Raw genomic sequence first — 19,761 nt, 5'->3', positions numbered from 1 at the left:
ACCAGAACCAAGGCCAAAGCTAATGATTTCTAAGGTGTTTGTATTCTGCCAAAAAGAAAGAAAATATTCTTCTAACATTCGCTATTAGGGATTGATTGATTGATTGAAACTTTTATTAGTAGATTGCACAGTACAGTACATATTCCGTACAATTGACCACTAAATGGTAACACCGGAATAAGTTTTTCAACTTGTTTAAGTCGGAGTCCACGTTAATCAATTCATGGTAATGGATGGAACGGTATTGTGGTTTCAGAATCTATTTAATAATGCCGTGACATGTGACGGTATCAAACAAAAACTTGGTGAGTGTAGTTTTTTTTCTGGTACTTTTTGCTTTAGCTTGGGTTTGTTCAGTTCAGTTCATTCATTCAAAGGAATAAAAGTAAAAAATTAAATAATCAACATAACATTAAAGTCAATTATGAATGGAAAGGAACAGAAAGAAGTTAAAAACGTATAATATCTGCCCCCTATTTTCACAAATACAACAATTGACTTTCAATGTTGGCGACTACGAAGCCATATTTTCATTTTACGACAATTAAACCATTATTGAAGAAATAATTTTACTCAGTTATATCTTTTCATCATGATTTTTCAATTTTTTGTGAATACGGAAATAGATTTACATTGTTTTATTCCATTATCACTTCTGATTGAAACACTTATTTCCATTGAGACTGTTCTAAATCTAGATTTATTAAAGATCTTAGTTCCCTTCAGATTATAATTACTTTCTCTTTTTACAAATCTGTTTTGATTGTTATTTGGTAGAATTGTTGCATGTGCTTTGTACATGATTTTTAGGATATTGTACTCTACCAGTTCATGTAATTTTAATAAATGTGACTTTTTGAATATTGGGTTTGTGGGTTGTGCATTTCCAGTATTGATTCTTACGTCGCTTTTCTGCAGAAGGATTGAAATATGATTTACAGGCACCACCCCACGCTTCAATACAGTATGTTAGATATGGAACAATACGTGAGTTATTCAAAATATACAATGCTTTTTGATTTAGGAATTTATTCACTTTGAAAATAAACAACATCTCCCAGAATCCTCTGTGCAGCCTGGGATCGCAATAAGGGTGTGTGGAACGCCGTAAAGGGGATAGAACGAGGAAGTAGGAAGTAAAGAGTGTTCCACTTTGTAGTAGATAAGAAGAATCGTTTTTTTCAAAATCTGTCCATAACTGTGCGCGCCACGTTTGTCTCGAGCGTTTCAAGCCAAAACCGACTCGGTTAAAGTGCGCCGTGCCTAGGGAAAGCACCTGTTGCAAATAGAATCTACTTGACAAGCTACCATCACCCGGAAAAGATGAAGCCAACAGAGCTAAACGTCAATTTGTGAGGTATTTACATTATTAAAAGTTCAAATGTGAGTTAATCCTTCTGAGAAACCGCATTGTCCGAACTGATAGAAAAAAGGCCCACTGTAGATGACACTGCTTCTCCGAAAGTAAAAGTTGAGTGGATGTTCCCACTAGGGATGTCCCGATCCAGTTTTTTGCACTTCTGATCCGATACCGATATTGTTTTTGCACTTCCGATCCGATACCGATACCGATACTGACTGATACTGGCCTATCCGAGCATGTATTAAAGTTTAAAGTTATTTAGCCTACTTAGTTGTCAGAATCATGTTGAAAAGGGTTTTAGTACTCTTGATAACAACTAGCCAGCTGAATTAGGGGAGTTTGAATAATACACAATGGTTGGTAACAAGAAACTGACCTGTTTATTCAAGGAGAAACACAAAATAGAAAAAATTATACATGACAAACAGAAATGGCATCATTGAACTAGGGCTGGGCGATATGGCCTTTTTTTAATATTGCGATATTTTAAGGCCATATTGCGATACACGATATATATGTGGATATTTTGCCTTAGCCTTGAATGAACACTTGATGCATATAATCACAGCAGTATGATGATTCTATGTGTTTTGATTGATTGATTGAGACTTTTATTAGTAGGTTGCACAGTGAAGTACATATTCCGTACAATTGACCACTAAATGGTAACACCCCAATACGTTTTTCAACTTGTTTAAGTCGGGGTCCACTTAAATTGATTCAAGATACAGATATATACTATCAGATATATACTATCATCATAATACAGTCATCACACAAGATAATCACATTGAATTATTTACATTTTTTATTATCCAAGGTGTGGATGGGGGCGCCGGATGTAAGTGTCAAAAAGACAGCCAAAAGAGTTTGATATGAGAATAAATCTAAAGTTAAAATATAGGGTAGAAATGCACCCATTTGCTGGAAATGTAGTCTTGATTTTCAAAATTTTCTTTCAAGGCTTGCATGTCTACATTAAAACATTCTTCTTCATACTGCATTAATATATGCTACTTTTAAACTTTCATGCAGAGAAGGAAATCACAACTAAAAAAATCACTAATTTTTTCATACGGTGTTGATCTGGAAATTTTTGCATCGACATTTTGATGGTGTGGACGTGTGGCACCGAATGGAGATAAGCGTCTCGACAGATGTTACAATATTTGAACAATGATGACGAAAACTGTTTTCTCTGTCGTGTCCGTGTGTCGAAAATTGTTATGCGCTTATTTTTTTATTTGATTTTGTGCGTGGCATATAATTGCTATGCGCACAGGCGCGCACCTTAGAGAGAAGGTTGGTCACACGGCTGCGCTAGCATCACAGCTAACGTTAGCCATGCCGCTACCTCTCTGCTCGGGGAGGACGTATACGTATGTGACGTATGACGTGACAGTATGTGACATATGACGAGACAGTATGTGACGTGTATAAGAAGGTGCGCTTGCTGTCTGTGAGAGGGGGACACAGAAAAGAGTGAGAAGAGCCTGTAGTGTAATGCCAGCAGCTAAAAGCAACTGCGTGAGAATTTACAGAAGGTGTGCTGGAAAATGCGGAACGGAAATTATGGAGCAGCAGAAAAGTGGAATGTATTATTTAAATCGGTGCGTTGGAAAACACAGACCGGAGTTTTTTTTTTAAACTGGATCTGGATCGGCATTTTCCCATGCCTTGCCGATACGCATTTTTTGGCAAATATCGGCGGCCGATCCGATCCAAATATCGGATCGGGACATCCCTAGTTCCCACACAATTTTTTGCACTTAAAAATACTTGTTTGTAGTAATAAATAGGATTACAACATTTTAGCATAACCTGCCACATTTTACACACTCAGACAATTTTGGGGAGATAAACCACAATAATATCGTACTGTGGCCTTAATACCGTACAGTGAGATGTTCATATCGTCACATCCCTACTCGCTATGTGTTCTCAGCGGCTTTCGCCCCGCCGTGATAGTTGGCTTGATAGTAACAATCTGCTCATTCCCCGCTCAGCCCCACAGAAGTCTCTGGGCGAGGAGGTGAACGAGCTGACGTCCAGCCGCCTGCTGAAGCTGGAGAAGGACAACCAGACGCTGCTGAAGATGGTGGAGGACCTAAGGGGAGCTGCCAGTCACGACAACGTCACAAAACTGGGCAAAGTCAGCCAGGAGAACCTGACTCTCAGCCAAAAAGTGAGCATTGTTACTCGTCATCTGAGACACCCCATGGCCCTCCTCCGGGTCCCAAGCTGTTTATAATAATAGTCTTTAGTCCCACTGTTGTCTATTAGCATAGCCCCAAAGTATTTTAAAGCAATACATTCTCTAATTGCTTGCCTTCTAACTTTTTTCCCACACCGAGATAAAATACCAGCGAGGAGAAAGAAACTGAGATTTTCTTTTGGAGAGGGGCGGAAAGGGCTGTGAAAGCAAAGCTGTAAATCCAGACAGCCTTTTCTTTTCCATTCAGTGACACCGAAATGTCTCCCTGAGCTGTTTTCAGGAGATTACGCCTCCTGTGGGCGCTCTCTCTCTCATGCTACTTCACGATTGTGTTTTTCCTCTTATTTCTAAGTGGATTGATGTCCTAAAAATGTGAATGTGGTATGAAAGGGGAAATGATCCACAATGCATCGTTTTGTTTGTCCCTGCTCGTGATGAAATGGGTTCAGTCACATGGCATCAAAATGTTTTCAGCACACTACTCAGTTGCCAAGCTACTCTTAGATAAATCTAGTAATGAGTTACGCAACAATTTTATATAATTAACAGAAAATGATAATTCTTCCAAAAATGGCGCCTGCAAACAAAAATGTCTGAGGACCTGTACTTACTAACAGTGCCGGTGCTTAAACAGTGTTCAAACCAGCAAAAATTGCATATTTTGCAGTCTAAAACATCTTATTTGGCAATATAAACAAGTATCAAGTGATTCTAGTTGCACATTACAGTACTTACACACACAAATTCCAAGGCAGAAGTGTGTCGGAAAGTATCCAGTAACAAAAGTGTCCGCATTATTCAACTTACCATGTCATGAGCGTAACTTAAAGAGGTACTGCACTTTTTGGGGATTTTTGCCTATCATTCACAATAATTTTTTTGTAATGCATTCTAACTAGTATGCGAAAAGTCTGCTTACAATGGAGCTGACAGTAGCCACTCTATTTTGCCTATAAAGCCCTTATAAAACATCCAAACGCCTCCATTGAAGTTTTATATACATGATGTAATGTAATGTAGTAACAGGCACATTTAGACTTAGACTGAGACTTAGACTTCCTTTTTATTGTCATTCAAATTTGAACTTTACAGCACAGATAAGAACGAAATTTCGTTACATAAACTCATGGTAGTGCAGGATAAAAAAAGCAATAAGGTGCATATATAAATAAATAAATATATATAAATCCATCCATCCATTTTCTACCGCTTATTCCCTTTTGGGGTCGCGGGGGGCGCTGGAGCCTATCTCAGCTACAATAAAATAATTAATATATATAAATATATATAAATAAATAAATAGATTACTGTACAGATAAATATATTGCACTTTTTCACATGCGTCCACGTTTATGGATGTATGTTATGTTGTCTTTTTTCATTCCAGCAAGTTTATCCATTTTGGGGGGAGTTGAGGGGATGATTTAATTATGATGCGTTCAAGAGTCTTACGGCTTGAGGGAAGAAGCTGTTACAGAGCCTGGAGGTTCTGCTTCGGAGGCTGTGGAACCTCTTTCTAGAGTCCAGCAGTGAAAACAGTCATAATAACATTTAAAATTTACGTATTTTGCTCAATTTAAGCATACGCTGCGCATTAATTTAAAAAACGCATCACAACATTCACTTTTTTTAAACATCACTGGTTACTACTCACTGCAGACTTCGAGAGAGCCAACAAACATAATAAAACATCACTTACTGTACAATGTCTGCTGTCATTAGGATGCCGACTGCTGGGACATTCATATATTCCCGTTTAGATGAAAAATTTGTCATAATCCTCGCAAAGAAAAGGTGGGTGGACCCAAGCGTCTTTTAGTGTCGTTCTCACCATTTCTGGGTCTAAATTGGCCCGGAAATTACCAACTGGTCGGATTACATCCTCGTCCTTCTACTATCCAGGTGAGAGGCATGATTTATCATCTGCAATAAAGTTTGATGAGGAAGCAGCTCATCAGACTATCATGTCAACATTGGCACACAAGCTAGTGATCAGGACGCCGCTATAAACAGTTCGTCTGCATTAGCGCTTATAATAACAATATCACTAATACTTGCTTGATATTGAAGACACGAAATGTAAATGGAGTATTGTTGGCGCTTTTTCGAGGTTTTTTTACGGGCGGAGTAGAGGACCTCCTATTGGCTACAGCGGACTTTAATTTATGTTTATTTACAGGTTAGAATACATTTAAAAAAAAGATACATCTGTCATGTCTTTCCAAAAAAGTGCAGTTCCCCTTTAAAGGGGTCAAACAATAATTGTTTCTACATTTAAAATACTCCCTTGTGGTCTACATAACATGTAATGGTGTTCTTTGGTCAACATGTTGCATAGATTATGTTTTACAGATTATCTTCAAGCCACTTTCTGACCATCTCTTCAGGTAGCGCCGTTTTGTGGGCGGTCTTATTTATGTGCCTCCACTTCGACTGCGTCTTCTCCTCCTCAGCCATGATTTAGTTTTTAGCGCCTCCATATGGAGTCTGCTGACAGATATAAGTTAGAACCTATATGCTACTTTGTATTACAAATGCCAACAGCGGAGGATGCATGTGCATGTACGAGCCAGTCTGCCCCATAACAAGAGGATAGAGAAAAAGGAGGAGCTTATTGACTACAGCGTCGGACTACAATGGCAGACTGGCGCAAAGCCCTTCAGGTAAAACCTTAACATATATGGAGATATCCGCTGACGTCACAAATGGGGCAAATTCCTAACGGCTCATTTGGAGGAAGTATGGTAGAAGGCAAGATTGTTTTATAAATATTTTCCCCATGCCTCTGTTGTTTGACTTTAAATTTTCGGGTCTAAATACAGATCCCAAATACACAAAAACATGTACCAAAAGGTAAGAAAAATAGTTTTTGTAGAATAGGTCCCCTTTAATGAATTATTGTGACCACTGGGTGTCGCCAAATACAATTTACCGCTCCACTTAAATTTAAAGACAGCATAAATCCATCCATTTTTTACCGCTTGTCCCTTTTGGGGTTGCGAATGCAGCTGAGATAGGCTCCAACACCCCCCGCGACAGCATAAGTCCATTCCAGTTAATAAATAGGTTAGTGATTTGTATACCTACAATTGTTCTCTAAGTCCCCTATTATTAATAATTGATTGATACATATAATCTGAAAAACAGTGAAAGAGTGAAGCGGCCAAACTTGAAGGAAGGGACGACTGTAAAAAAAAAAAATTCTGGCAATTAAAATCACCCTTAGCATTAGGATTTTAACACTATAATGGCACTGGTACCATTACTGAAACATCTACTTAGTTTGGCCTTAGTTGCCATAATAATAATATTAATAATGCTAAATATCAATTCGAACAATTCCATTATGATATCTGTTACCGCAAAATTTACTGAATTGCTTTGATTGATTTTGGCGTGTTTGTTATTAAAATGTGAAGAATATCCAATATTCGATTCTTCAATATATGGACAAAAAGTTTGGACTAAATTTGGATTAAGATGTCCTTATGCCTCCCCAACTCTAACATGTGCTCCCTGCGTTTAGCTGCAGCAGCTGGAAAGCGAACTGGCGGCGGAAAGAGAGTCGCTCTGCAGCGCCGAGTCTCTGAGCACTGACCTGATGAAAGAGAAGGCTTTGCTGGAGAAGACACTGGAAACCCTCAGAGAAAACTCAGAGAGACAGGTCAGTCCTCACTGACACGCTTTGAAATCAAACAGTTCACCATCGACTCACTGGAGCCGATCGTCTCGATCACATGAGGCTTTGAAATTACCAGAACCCCTCACAGTTATTGTCCTTTGGGAGTGTTTGTCACACTCGCTTTTATTGATCACTTTTTTTCCTGGAAGATGAGATGACGAGGATTTGCCAAAATTCTCTCCTGAGAGCCTTTTGTGAGCAATTACTCAGCATATTCACGTGGAATTATCTGCCTGATGCTCTGGTTCTCTGCAGGGTCTGTCGGGACTCTGTGGCTGTTCGACCCAAATCTGGCATTCTTAATTAGTTCCTGACTTTGATTCAGATAACACCACATGCTGCCCGCAGAGATCACTGTGACTCATTCTCTCTGATAGGTCATAAACTTGAGAGACAAAATGGAATTTGTTGCTATTTTGCACTAGTTTGTGGCTTACTGTCCTAAATGCTACAGTGCATCCGGAAAGTATTAACAGCGCTTCACTTTTTCCACATTTTATGTTAGCCTTATCCCAAAATGTTTGTCCTCAAAATTCTACACACAATAATGGCAATGTGAAAAGGTGAATGTTGTACATTTATTAAAAGTACAAATATTTGTTGTCCTCCTTTTAAAGATAATACCCCTTACCCCAATGTCATTGTTTTTATTAAAGGGGAACATTATCACCAGACCTATGTAAGCGTCAATATATACCTTGATGTTGCAGAAAAAAGACCATATATTTTTTTAACCGATTTCCGAACTCTAAATGGGTGAATTTTGGCTAATTAAACGCCTTTCTAATATTCTCTCTCGGAGCGATGACGTCACAACGTGGCGTCACATCGGGAAGCAATCCGCCATTTTCTCAAACACCGAGTCAAATCAGCTCTGTTATTTTCCGTTTTTTCGACTGTTTTCCGTACCTTGGAGACATCATGCCTTGTCGGTGTGTTGTCGGATGGTGTAACAACACGAACAGGGACGGATTCAAGTTGCACCAGTGGCCCAAAGATGCGAAAGTGGCAAGAAATTGGACGTTTGTTCCGCACACTTTACCGACGAAAGCTATGCTACGACAGAGATGGCAAGAATGTGTGGATATCCTGCGACACTCAAAGCAGATGCATTTCCAACGATAAAGTCAAAGAAATCTGCCGCCAGATCCCCATTAAATCTGCCGGAGTGTGTGAGCAATTCAGGGACAAAGGACCTCGGTAGCACGGCAAGCAATGGCGGCAGTGTGTTCCCGCAGACGAGCGAGCTAAACCCCCTATCGACCCTAGCTTCCCTGGCCTGCTGACATCAACTCCAAAACTGGACAGATCAGCTTTCAGGAAAAGAGCGCGGATGAGGGTATGTCTACAGAATATATTAATTGATGAAAACTGGGCTGTCTGCACTCTCAAAGTGCATGTTGTTGCCAAATGTATTTCATATGCTGTAAACCTAGTTCATAGTTGTTAGTTTCCTTTAATGCCAACCAAACACATACCAATCGTTGGTTAGAAGGCGATCGCCGAATTCGTCCTCGCTTTCTCCCGTGTCGCTGGCTGTCGTGTCGTTTTCGTCGGTTTCGCTTGCATACGGTCAAACCGATATGGCTCAATAGCTTCAGTTTCTTCTTCAATTTCGTTTTCGCTACCTGCCTCCACACTACAACCATCCGTTTCAATACATTCGTAATCTGTTGAATCGCTTAAGCCGCTGAAATCCAAGTCTGAATCCGAGCTAATGTCGCTATAGCTTGCTGTTCTTTCCGCCATGTTTGTTTGTGTTGGCTTCACTATGTGACGTCACAGGAAAATGGATGGGTGGTTAAAATCAGGCACTTTGAAGCTTTTTTTAGGGATATTGCGTGATGGGTAAAATTTTGAAAAAAACTTCGAAAAACATAATAAGCCACTGGGAACTGATTTTTAATGATTTTAACCCTTCTGAAATTGTGATAATGTTCCCCTTTAAGCAATTGTATAAAAATTAAAAATAATCACACGTACAAGTATTCATAGCCTTTGCTCAATACTTTGTTGATGCACCTTTGGCAGAAATTTCAGCCTCAAGTCTTTTTGAATACGATGCCACAAGCTTGGCACACCTATCTTTGGGCAGTTTTGCCCATTCCTTTCTGCAAATTCCTCTTTGTAGCACTTCACAAGCTCCATCAGGTTGGCTTTGGTTTTTTTCCAGGATGTCTCTCTACATTGCTGCATTCATCTTAGTCTAGTCAGGGAGGTGACCAAGAACCCGATGGTCACTCTGTCAGAGCTACAGCATTCCTCTGTGGAGAAAGGAGAACCTTCCACAAGGACAACCACCTCTGCAGCGAACCACCAATCAGGCCTGTACGGGATGGTGGCCAGACACGGAAACCATTTCTCAGTACAAAGTTTGCCAAAATGCACCTGAAAGACTCTTAGACCATGAGAAACAAAATTCTCTGGTCTGAGGAGACAAAGATTGAACTCTTTGACGTGAATGCCAGGCATCATGTTTGGAAGAAACCAGGCAAGGCTCATCACCAGGCCAATACCATCCCTACAGTGAAGCACGGTGGTGGCAGCATCATGCTGTGGGGATGGTTTTCAGCACCACAAACTGAGAGACTTGTCAGGATAGAGGGAAAGATGAATGCAGCAATGTACAGAGACATGCTGGATAACAAACAATGCTTCTCATCCAATCTGATGGAGCTTGAGAGGTGCTGCAAAGAGGAAAGGGTGAAACTGACCAAAGATAGGTGTGCCAAGCTTGTGGTATCGTATTCAAAAAGATTTAAGAGGCTGTAATTGCAGGCAAAGGTACTTCAACAAAGCATTGAGCAAAGGTGGTGAATACTTACAGTATTTACATGTGATTTTTATTTTGATCTTGTTATAAATTTGCTAAATTAAAAAAAAAAAAGTTTCATATTTGTCATTGTAGGGTATAGTGTGTAGAATTTTGAGGGGGAAAAAAGATTTTTCCATTTTGGAATAAGGCTGTAACAAAACAAAATGTGGAAAAAGTGAAGCGCTGTGAATACTTTTCGGATGCACTGTATGTAGCGTGAGACTGACCGAGCTGTGTTGGGTTCTGCAGCTCAAAGGTCTGGAACAGGAGAACAAGCACCTGAGCCAGACGGTGTCGTCACTGCGTCAGCGCTGCCAAGTCGGCGCCGAGGCTCGGGTTAAGGACGTGGAGAAGGAGAACCGCATCCTCCACGAGTCCATCTGCGAGACGACGGGCAAACTCAACAAAATGGAGTTTGAACGGAAACAACTACGTGAGTAAAGTCTCATTCGGTGTGTGTTTGTTCCCCCTCCTCTCTCCGATCAACAATGTGTTTGTCTGTTTCCAGGGAAAGAACTTGAAGCCATGAAGGAGAAAGGCGAGCGAGCGGAGGAGTTGGAGATTCTGATGCAGAAGCTGGAAAGGGATAACGAGAGTTTGCAGAAGAAAATCGCCAGCCTGGGAATCACCTGTGACAAGGTCAGGTCTTCAGTTCTTCACTGACAAAGCGAACAAGCACCTGCAAAACCTTGGCCTCATTTGCTCTCTACGCGTATATGCAGGTGTCTTCATTAGAGAAGGAGAACACCGAGCTGGAGGCAGAGGGCCGCCGCCTCAAGAAAAAGCTGGACACTCTCAAGAACATGGCCTTCCAGCTGGAGGCGCTTGAGAAGGAGAACTCCCAACTGGAGCAGGAGAACCTGGAGCTGCGACGCTCGGCCGAGAGCTTCCGCTCGGCAGGCGTCAAGGCCGTGCAGCTGGAGGCCGAGAACAGGGAACTGGAGAGTGAAAGGAGCCAGCTGAAGCGTAGCCTGGAGCTCCTCAAAGCAACATCTAAGAAGACGGAGAGATTAGAAGTGAGCCTTTACAACCGAAAAGTCCATTGTTGTCCATAAAATGTGGATTAATGGTGGCCCATCATAACAGGTGTCATAATCGGATCCTTCCTCTTTCGCCTAGGTGAGCTACCAGGGCTTGGATACGGAGAACCAGCGCTTGCAGAAGGCGTTGGAGAATAGCAGCAAGAAGATCCAGCAGTTGGAGACGGAGCTGCAGGAGGTGGAGTCTGAGAACCAAACCCTTCAACGTAGCCTGGAGGAGCTGAAGATCTCCAGCAAGCGCCTGGAACAATTAGAGCAGGAGGTAGGTAGAGAGATGAAAGAAAGATCTCCCCTCAATCAATGAGTTTGTTACTATTTTATATATATATATGTATGTGTGTGTATATATATATATATATATGTGTGTGTGTGTGTGTGTGTGTGTGTGTGTGTGTGTATATATATATATGTATGTATGTATGTATGTATGTGTGTGTGTGTGTGTGTGTGTGTGTGTGTGTGTATATATATGTGCATATATATATGTGAGTGTATATATGTATAGAGTAAGTGCATATATATATGTGTGTGTGCATGTATGTATGTATATTTGTATATGTATATATATATATATGTGTACATAAATATATGTATATATTTATATATGAATATATATACACGTATATATGTATATTTATATGTGTGTGTGTATATGGGTATATATGTATGTATGTATGTATTAGGGTATATATGTTTATATGTATGTATGTATTAATGTACATACAGTATGTATATATGTATGTGCAGGATATATAAATCAATCAATCAATCAATCAATGTTTATTTATATAGCCCTAAATCACAAGTGTCTCAAAGGGCTGCACAAGCCACAACGACATCCTCGGTACAAAGCCCACATAAGGGCAAGGAAAAACTCACCCCAGTGGGACATCGATGTGAATGACTATGAGAAACCTTGGAGAGGACCGCCTTTGTGGGTAACCCCCCCCCCTCTAGGGGAGACCGAAAGCAATGGATGTCGAGTGGGTCTGACATAATATTGTGAGAGTCCAGTCCATAGTGGATCCAACATAATAGTAAGAGTCCAGTCCATAGTGGGGCCAGCAGGACACCATCCCGAGCGGAGACGGGTCAGCAGCGCAGAGATGTTCCCAGCCGATGCACAGGCGAGCGGTCCACCCCGGGTCCCGACTCTGGACAGCCAGCACTTCATCCATGGCCACCGGACCTGTGCCCCCCCCCCGCCCCCCCCCCTCCACAAGGAAGAGGGGAGCAGAGGAGAAAAGAAAAGAAACGGCAGATCAACAGGGGGGCTATTTAAAGGCTAGAGTATACAAATTAGTTTTAAGATGGGACTTAAATGCTTCTACTGAGGTAGCATCTCTAATTGTTACCGGGAGGGCATTCCATAGTACTGGAGCCCGAATAGAAAACGCTCTATAGCCCGCAGACTTTTTTTGGGCTCTGGGAATCACTAATAAGCCGGAGTTCTTTGAACGCAGATTTCTTGCCGGGACATATGGTACAATGCAATCGACAAATAAGTATGTGTATATATGTGTGTATGTGTGTATATATATATATATATATATGTATGTATGTATGTATGTGTATATATATATATATATGTGTATATATATATATATATATATACATATATATCCATCCATCCATCTTCTTCCGCTTATCCGAGGTCGGGTCGCGGGGGCAGCAGCCTAAGCAGGGAAGCCCAGACTTCCCTCTCCCCAGCCACTTCGTCCAGCTCTTCCTGTGGGACCCCGAGGCGTTCCCAGGCCAGCCGGGAGACATAGTCTTCCCAACGTGTCCTGGGTCTTCCCCGCGGCCTCCTACCGGTCGGACGTGCCCTAAACACCTCCCTAGGGAGGCGTTCGGGTGGCATCCTGACCAGATGCCCGAACCACCTCATCTGGCTCCTCTCGATGTGGAGGAGCAGCGGCTTTACTTTGAGCTCCCCCCGGATGGCAGAGCTTCTCACCCTATCTCTAAGGGAGAGCCCCGCCACCCGGCGGAGGAAACTCATTTCGGCCGCTTGTACCCGTGATCTTGTCCTTTCGGTCATAACCCAAAGCTCATGACCATAGGTGAGGATGGGAACGTAGATCGACCGGTAAATTGAGAGCTTTGCCTTCCGGCTCAGCTCCTTCTTCACCACAACGGATCGATACAGCGTCCGCATTACTGAAGACGCCACACCGATCCGCCTGTCGATCTCACGATCCACTCTTCCCTCACTCGTGAACAAGACTCCGAGGTACTTGAACTCCTCCACTTGGGGCAAGATCTCCTCCCCAACCCGGAGATGGCACTCCACCCTTTTCCGGGCGAGAACCATGGACTCGGACTTGGAGGTGCTGATTCTCATCCCAGTTGCTTCACACTCGGCTGCGAACCGATCCAGTGAGAGCTGAAGATCCTGGCCAGATGAAGCCATCAGGACCACATCATCTGCAAAAAGCAGAGACCTGCAGCCACCAAACCAGATCCCCTCAACGCCTTGACTGCGCCTAGAAATTCTGTCCATAAAAGTTATGAACAGAATCTGTGACAAAGGGCAGCCTTGGCGGAGTCCAACCCTCACTGGAAACGTGTCCGACTTACTGCCGGCAATGCGGACCAAGCTCTGGCACTGAGCATACAGGGAGCGGACTGCCACATATATATATATATGTGCATTTTTTTTATTAAGTTAATACAATCTATGTTATATATACTATATTACAGAACAAGACGCTGGAGCAGGAGAGCTCCCAGCTGGAGAAGGACAAGAAGCTCCTGGAGAAGGAGAACAAGCGGCTGAGACAGCAGGCCGAGATCCGCGACTCCAAGCTGGACGACAGCAACCAGCGCATCTCCAGCTTAGAGAAGGAGAACCGCACCATGGGCAAGGAGATGATCTTCTTCAGGGACTCGTGTACGCGGGTCAAAGACCTGGAGCGGGAGAACAAGGAGCTGCTGAAACAAGCCACCATCGATAAGAAGACCTTCATCACGCTCAGAGAGGTGCGCCTCCATAACAAATGATTGGAAAAGGTTCTGTTGCGGTGTCGGGGCGCAAGTTTCAGCTTCGCGTTGTCAATGTGTGCTTAGGAGTTAGTGAGCGAGAAGCTACGCACTCAGCAGACCAACAACGACCTGGAAAAACTCACCCACGAGTTGGAGAAGATTGGTCTGAACAAGGAGAGGCTGCTGCATGACGAGAACTCGGACGACAGGTACTGTATACTTTTTTCGTCAAACTAAATCATACAAAAAGTGGGGCGTACGAAAACTGAGGTACCACTTTTGGTGGGGACCCACTTGGCTTGAGTACAGGGGACGGAGTTTAAAGGGTTTCAATGCATAGTAGGAAGGGCATTCATTTTCCCCATTAGTCACGGTTAACCTGACGCATGAAAAGTGACAAATTGTAGGGTGCACTATCTACTTTAAAATGTGTTTTGTGGCAATTCCAACTTTGACCACTTCGTCAGTTGCTATGTAGAGTGGTGCTTTCCATCATTTTCAGCAGACTGAATTGAAAAATGATTAACCCCCCCACCTTTCTCTCATGCAAGTTCCACTGAGGAATGGGGTCATATGAATCTCTTCCCTACTGTATGTACAAAATAATGTCTTGATACCACTTTTCACTTCCGATACGATACAGATATTAGGCCCTTGAGTATTGCCCGATACAGATATTAACCCGATACAATATTAGCACGAAACATAGAGGATATTTTTTATTATTTTGTAGTGTAAATTGTTAAAAAAGGTTTGATAAAGTGAAGTAACTCCAGAGACAATGGTAGATATGAAAAACACTAACTGACATATGCTGTTTTTAAATTTAAATGGAGTGGTTATTTGTTTGTTTTTTTGGTGACACCTAGTGGCCACAATAATTTAGTTAATATAATGATGCAGTACGGTAAGTTGAATAATGGGGACACGTTTGATACTGAATACTTTCTAATAAGATTTTCCCTTGGATACCGTGTATGTGTAAGTAATATAGAACTATGATTATATAATGTTTGTTTATATTGATAAATGTTATGTTTTAAACTTCAATATTGTTCAATTAAGGACATTTACTTTGTATGTTTAGCTTGTGTGCTACTGTGTGCTTGCAGTAGCTGCTGTGTAGCTGCTAGCTCCGAGTAGCCTATAGCCTGTTTACATTTTGTAAATTAGAAGATTAAAGTAGAAGAAAATGCCAACATTGTGTGCTTATTGGAGGACATTTAGATATTAACTGGCTGTCCAGCTTTGCACAGGTAAACACTCTGTTTGTATGGGAGCTCATATTGGAGATTTTAGATGCAAGCTGCTGTTTTTTGCTCATATTAGGTCTATTCGTCAAAAAAGTCACAAACGAGTTAAAAAAAACATTTTTTATTTAATGATGATTTAGTTTGTTTACCTTACATGCCCGTGTTGAACCATCGTCCTCTGCACCAAAACGCAGGAACATAAACTACTGCGGCGCGGTGTCATGTTAGCAAGAAAACGTCAGCGCCACAGAGCCAATCAGTGAACTTGTTGGCGGTTTAAAGGTTAGCCCATTTTTCACGCCTGGTGCGAATGCTTGACTCGTCTCTGTTCGATAGCATAACATTATTTTTTGGACAGTAAAAAGTGCAGGGGACCAAAACTGCCTTTCTACCCCCCTAAACCATGTTTCTGTTGAAGTGTACTGAGGGTATTTTCCATTTGAGACACAGCCTAAATCATACTTGCCAACCTTGAGACCTCCGATTTCGGGGGGGGGGCGTGGTCTGGCGGGGGGCATGGTTGGGTTAAGATATATATATATATAAGAAATACTTGACTTTCAGTGAATTCTAGCTATATATATATATATATATATATATATTTTATTACATATATATATATATATATATATATATATATATATATATATATGGATGGATGGATATATATATATATATATATATAAATAAATAAATAAAAGAAATACTTGAATTTCAGTGTTCATTTATTTACACATTTACACACACATAACACTCATCTACTCATTGTTGAGTTAAGGGTTGAATTGTCCATCCTAGTTCTATTCTCTGTCACTATTTCAGAACACACACATTATACAAATATACATTATAAAATCAATAAGAAAACGGGAGCTCTAATTTGGGAGTCTGAATTAGGATCAGAAATTCCTATACAAACATTGCGCACTCACGTCGCCTTTTTGTATTGATTACTGCAGCTGTGCACTGGATTCATTCACAAATACAAACTACAACTCACAAACACTTTAGAGTTAGGCTCCACCATCAGAATCTGTACTTAAACTTATAAAGATCACATGGATATTATTCAGTGAGTTGATTCACCAAAACTAACCTGTTATACAGGAGGAAAAAGCACACAGGACGTTTCAATTGTTCACAGACTGGTCGCGCTCATCAGAATGACAAGACACTTCCGGTCTGCAGGTGATAGCATTCAATTGGGAAGAAACGCCCTACTGCCCCCTACTGACCAATGTGAATACTGATAAATGTGTAACGACAGCTCCAAAAACGAATTCAAACCACAAAATAAAATAAATAAATCAACACAAAAATGTGACACATTATGAGTGGGTCACATATGCATGTACAGTAGATGGCAGTATTGTCCTGTTTAAAAGTGTCACAACATTGCTGTTTACGGCAGACGAACTGCTTTACGGGGGACGAAAACTTGACTGCTGTTGTTGTGTGTTGTTACCGCGCTGGGAGGACGTTAATGAAACTGCCTAACAATAAACCCACATAAGAAACCAAGAACTCGCCCTCGATCATTAGCTGTTTATATGGTGGGAAAGCGGACGTGAGAACAGGCTGTCAACACGTCACTCAGGTCCGCATGGAGCTGGAGGGGGCGTGGCCTCCAGCTCCACCTGAATTTTGGGAGATTTTCGGGAGAAAATTTGTCCCGGGAGGTTTTCGGGAGAGGCGCTGAATTTCGGGAGTCTCCCGGAAAATCCGGGAGGGTTGGCAAGTATGGCCTAAATAAATTAGCTCCGTGGCCCATTTTAGATGTAGGTGTTCGTCTGAATATATAGAATCATCTTGGGGCACATACCAGTCAAAAATTACACAAATTCTCCATTGTTGTGGTATCCCTTGCTACACCAGGATTTACACAACTTAATCAAGTGTTTTTTCCCAGGTTTAAGCTCCTGGAAAGCAAACTGGAGTCGACTCTCAAGTCCTCGTTGGAGATCAAGGAAGAGAAGATCGCCGCGCTAGAGGCCAGGCTGCAGGAGTCGTCCAACCTTAATCAGCAACTACGACAGGAGCTCAAGACAGTAAGCAACACACAGAGCTAAGCTCGACAGCGTTTGCAACATCTACTGGAATAAAACCATTCTCAGGACCAGCACTCGAGAGCCTCTCAAGTGCGATGCATAATTCACTTGATGTATTCATGAGAGAATGTCTGCTTTTCCTTCTGGGAGATGTTTACTGGCTCAACTTGCAGACCCTAAACCCCTTTCAAAGTGTTGAGTGAAAATTGTGTCACGGTTGGGGCTGGGCGATATGGCTGAAAACTGTATCACAGTTTTATATTAGTCAATATTGATTATTATTGATATTTTTTATGACCTAACAAAAATAAAGACCAGGAGAAAATTATATTAAATGTAAGCAGGTTTATTTCAAATGTAACCTTCCTATGATTATAATCATTTTAGCTATCGAGGCAGAAAGTAAAGGAAACACCTAATGTAAACAAAATTGTAAACTTAACAATAAGCTCTTAAAATGAAGGTGCAAACATAAGGAATATGTAAGAAATGCTTAATAAAGTGTAACAAAATAGTGCAAAGTGTAAAATGTAGACATAGAAAAACCTGAGAAGAACTATTTTCTGCAGGTTTATTACCAGGAAGTTACAGCTGTGGTTTAAAGCGTGAGTGTGGCTGAAGTGGGGACGAGCGCTTTGCATCATTTACGCACCACACTGGTCCGTTTTTAAAAAATCCAAAAAACTACCATACTGTCCATGTGACTTGTTTTTTCATTATTTGGTTTTTCTTCTCACTCCATGCAAAGAATCAACAGAGAAACAACATGATGGCACAACCAAACATTATAATTAGACTTAGACTTCCTTTTTATTGTCATTCAAATTTGAACTTTACAGCACAGATAAGAACGAAATTTTGTTACATAAGCTCATGGTAGTGCAGGATAAAAAAGCAATAAGGTGCATATATAAATAAATAAATATATATAAATAATATATAAATATATATATACAAAATAAATAAATAGATTACTGTATAGATAAATATATTGCACTTTTTCCACATGCGTCCACGTTTATGGATGTATGTTATATTGTCTTTTTTATTCCAGCGAGTTAATCCATTTTGGGGGGAGTTGAGGGGATAATTTAATTATGATGCGTTCAAGAGTCATTATGATGCGTTCAAGAGTCAATCAATTGATATTGTTACCTGACTGGCTGTTAGCATGTCACTGCCACTGATCAGAGATCACTTTCTGTGTTGCTCGGTTACCAGACAGATTATGCCTTTGTCCTTGCAACCAACCTTGCCTCGCAAGAAGAAGAAAAAAATATTGAATGTTTTATCGAACACATTTTTTATTGATATCGATTGTGTGTCTATCAAAATATACCGTAATTTCTGGACTATTGTATGCATATCCACGAAAATTTTGGGGGGGAAAAATCCCTATATTAGCCTCACTGGATTATAAGACGCAGATACATATATATATATATATGTGTGTGTATATATGTGTGTATGTATATATATATATATATATATATATATATAGTATATATATATGTATATGTGTATATATATATATATATATATATATATATAGTATATATATATGTATATGTGTATATATATATATATATATATATATATATATATATATATATATATATATATATATATATATATATATATATATATGTATATGTGTGTGTATATATGTATATATATATATATATATATATATATGTATGTATGTATGTATGTATGTATGTATATGTGTGTGTTGTAAAATTAGTAATTTACACAAAAAGCGAGTGCAGCTACCCCCCGCTACCCCAAGAGTGGTACAAAATGGATGGATGGGTGGATTTGGTAAATGTTTATTTATATACCTTAATTGTTTCCAAATGGTGTCTGTAACAGAGCAGTAAAACGGATGATCAGACAAAACAGAAGTCATCGTCATGGACCCACTAGCTGCGGAAGCTAGCTCTCCAATCAGCTAAACAGACTCAATAACTCCACAGTGAGGTTTTGGTGAATTTTCTGAGGAATTTGTCAAACTGGAACAATACAAACCAAATGCCATTGTAAGTATAGTACGAGCACAGACACTCGTAAACATGTTAGCATATTAGCTAATGCTAACGACTTAAGCTTCATGAAATTACGATAGCACGTACAACTGTGCATGAAAACACTCCTACAGGCATCACACATGGGACGGTTTCGTAAGTAAGAATTTGTTTTAGTTATATTTTAAAACTTACAAATGTTGCTTAGAGTGAGGAATCTATATGAGTATAAACGCTATAGACAAAACGGCAGTTGTACTTCTGGTTCAAAGCTTTAGACAGCAGGAAACACTGTAGGCCTTCACCCAGCAGAACCTGCAGTGAGCGAACTCGTCC

General features: G+C 40.6%; 1 protein-coding gene across 3 annotated transcripts in view; it reads left to right on the top strand.

Moving 5' to 3' along the window:
• Nucleotides 1–19,761, top strand: part of ccdc88ab (coiled-coil domain containing 88Ab) — a 185,327-nt gene that overhangs the window by 132,248 nt on the left and 33,318 nt on the right. For all 3 annotated transcript variants that reach the window (XM_061965665.2, XM_072911820.1, XM_072911819.1), the window contains 9 exons: nucleotides 3,370–3,548; nucleotides 7,105–7,242; nucleotides 10,325–10,508; nucleotides 10,584–10,714; nucleotides 10,798–11,091; nucleotides 11,195–11,377; nucleotides 13,819–14,097; nucleotides 14,185–14,309; nucleotides 17,263–17,401. In XM_061965665.2, coding sequence (XP_061821649.2) covers nucleotides 3,370–3,548; nucleotides 7,105–7,242; nucleotides 10,325–10,508; nucleotides 10,584–10,714; nucleotides 10,798–11,091; nucleotides 11,195–11,377; nucleotides 13,819–14,097; nucleotides 14,185–14,309; nucleotides 17,263–17,401 — 1,652 coding nt within the window. The remainder of the gene's footprint in view (nucleotides 1–3,369; nucleotides 3,549–7,104; nucleotides 7,243–10,324; nucleotides 10,509–10,583; nucleotides 10,715–10,797; nucleotides 11,092–11,194; nucleotides 11,378–13,818; nucleotides 14,098–14,184; nucleotides 14,310–17,262; nucleotides 17,402–19,761) is intronic.

The sequence above is a fragment of the Nerophis lumbriciformis genome, linkage group LG02 (genome assembly GCF_033978685.3).
Source record: "Nerophis lumbriciformis linkage group LG02, RoL_Nlum_v2.1, whole genome shotgun sequence".
NCBI lineage: Eukaryota > Metazoa > Chordata > Actinopteri > Syngnathiformes > Syngnathidae > Nerophis > Nerophis lumbriciformis.
Note: the sequence above shows the minus strand (reverse complement) of the source record. Positions and strands in the feature narration are given on the sequence as shown.